Genomic DNA, 1,339 nt, shown 5'->3' on the forward strand with positions numbered 1-1,339 from the left:
AGCAAGTTGCGTCACAGGGAATAGCAGGTACCGCGGTTGTGACTTGTCAACAGTTCCTCTGGTCAGCCTTCTTTGGGCGATACCAAGCAGCCGTGCCTGCGTTCTTTGAACAGGAGGTCGGCTACGCCCAACGGCCTGCCGGTTCTGCTGCTGATGGCTCGAAAACGAGCGTGGCAAACAGAAAAGGCAGCTTCTTCTCTGACAGCGTCCCAGAAAATATGGAGGAGTTTGTCTTCTCGCGCGTCGCTGGCGCCGCGCGGGAAGTTATCGAGAATCCAGGAGAATTGCCTGGAGATCTCCCCTTACAAGACCTCGGCATTGATTCTCTAGGAGCGGTGGAGCTTCGCAACATCTTACAGGAGGGGTTTGGAGTCAAGCTGGCTGCAACTCTATTGTTTGACCATCCCACTCTGCACGCTGTGTCGCAGTTTATCGTGTCTCTCCTTGGGCAGAATGTAAGCGACGAAGTTTTGAGTGTCACCAGTGAAAAGCTCGTTTCTGCGGACGCCTCACCGTCAACTCAGAAGTTCATATCTGTCAGTGGAATGGCCTGTAGGCTTCCTGGTTCCTCGGACAGTCCAGACAGCTTCTGGCAAATGCTGCTGGAGTTTCGAGATTGCGTTGAAAGAATTCCAGCCTCACGGTTGGATGTAAACAAATTCTTCGACCCGGACCCGGATGCAAAAGGAAAAATGTATGTCGGCGAGGGCGGTTTTATCGACGGGGCTGAGCAGTTTGACTCTGGTTTCTTCGGAATTTCAGAGGCGGAAGCTAACGAAATGGACCCTCGCCAGCGTGTGGCTCTTGAGGTCTCGTACGAGGCTCTGGCTGACGCAGGCTACTCCACTGAACGGCTTCTCGGTTCGAACGTTGGAGTCTTTGTCGGGGCGATGAATCATGATAAACTGTACGACGATCCATGTCAGCTGAACAGTTACAGCGGGACATCCAATGCCCTTGCAATCCTGTCGAATAGAGTATCTTACACATACGGAATCACTGGCACAAGCATAACGATTGACACGGCCTGTTCATCTTCCCTTGTAGGCATGGACTTGGCCCGATCTGAAATGGCACAGGGCGATCTGGCGGAAGCGCTGGTGATTGGCATCAACCTTATACTGACAGCTGACCCGTACGTTCAGTGTTGCAAAGCACGCATGCTGAGTCCTCAATGCCGCTGCAAAACATTTGCGAACGACGCCAATGGATATGTCCGCAGCGAAGGCTGCGGTGCGGTCCTGCTTACTTCCAGTGAGCACGATCAAGTGGGAAAAGCCAGATCCTACGCCACTCTCAGGGGGATAGCCGTCAACCATGTGGGTCGAAGCGCAAGTAT

General features: G+C 53.2%; 1 protein-coding gene across 1 annotated transcript; it reads left to right on the forward strand.

Annotated features, from left to right (window-relative positions):
- Window positions 1-555: 555 nt before the first annotated feature.
- On the forward strand, window positions 556-1,202 carry CSUI_006904 (soraphen polyketide synthase related; the record flags this gene model as incomplete). Its single annotated transcript, XM_068067054.1, has 1 exon — window positions 556-1,202. A coding segment is annotated over exon 1 (606 nt), but the record flags the coding sequence as incomplete, so codon positions are not given.
- Between the last annotated feature and the right edge of the window lie 137 nt (window positions 1,203-1,339).

This window comes from Cystoisospora suis (genome assembly GCF_002600585.1).
Source record: "Cystoisospora suis strain Wien I chromosome Unknown contig_3558, whole genome shotgun sequence".
In the NCBI taxonomy this organism is placed as follows: domain Eukaryota; phylum Apicomplexa; class Conoidasida; order Eucoccidiorida; family Sarcocystidae; genus Cystoisospora; species Cystoisospora suis.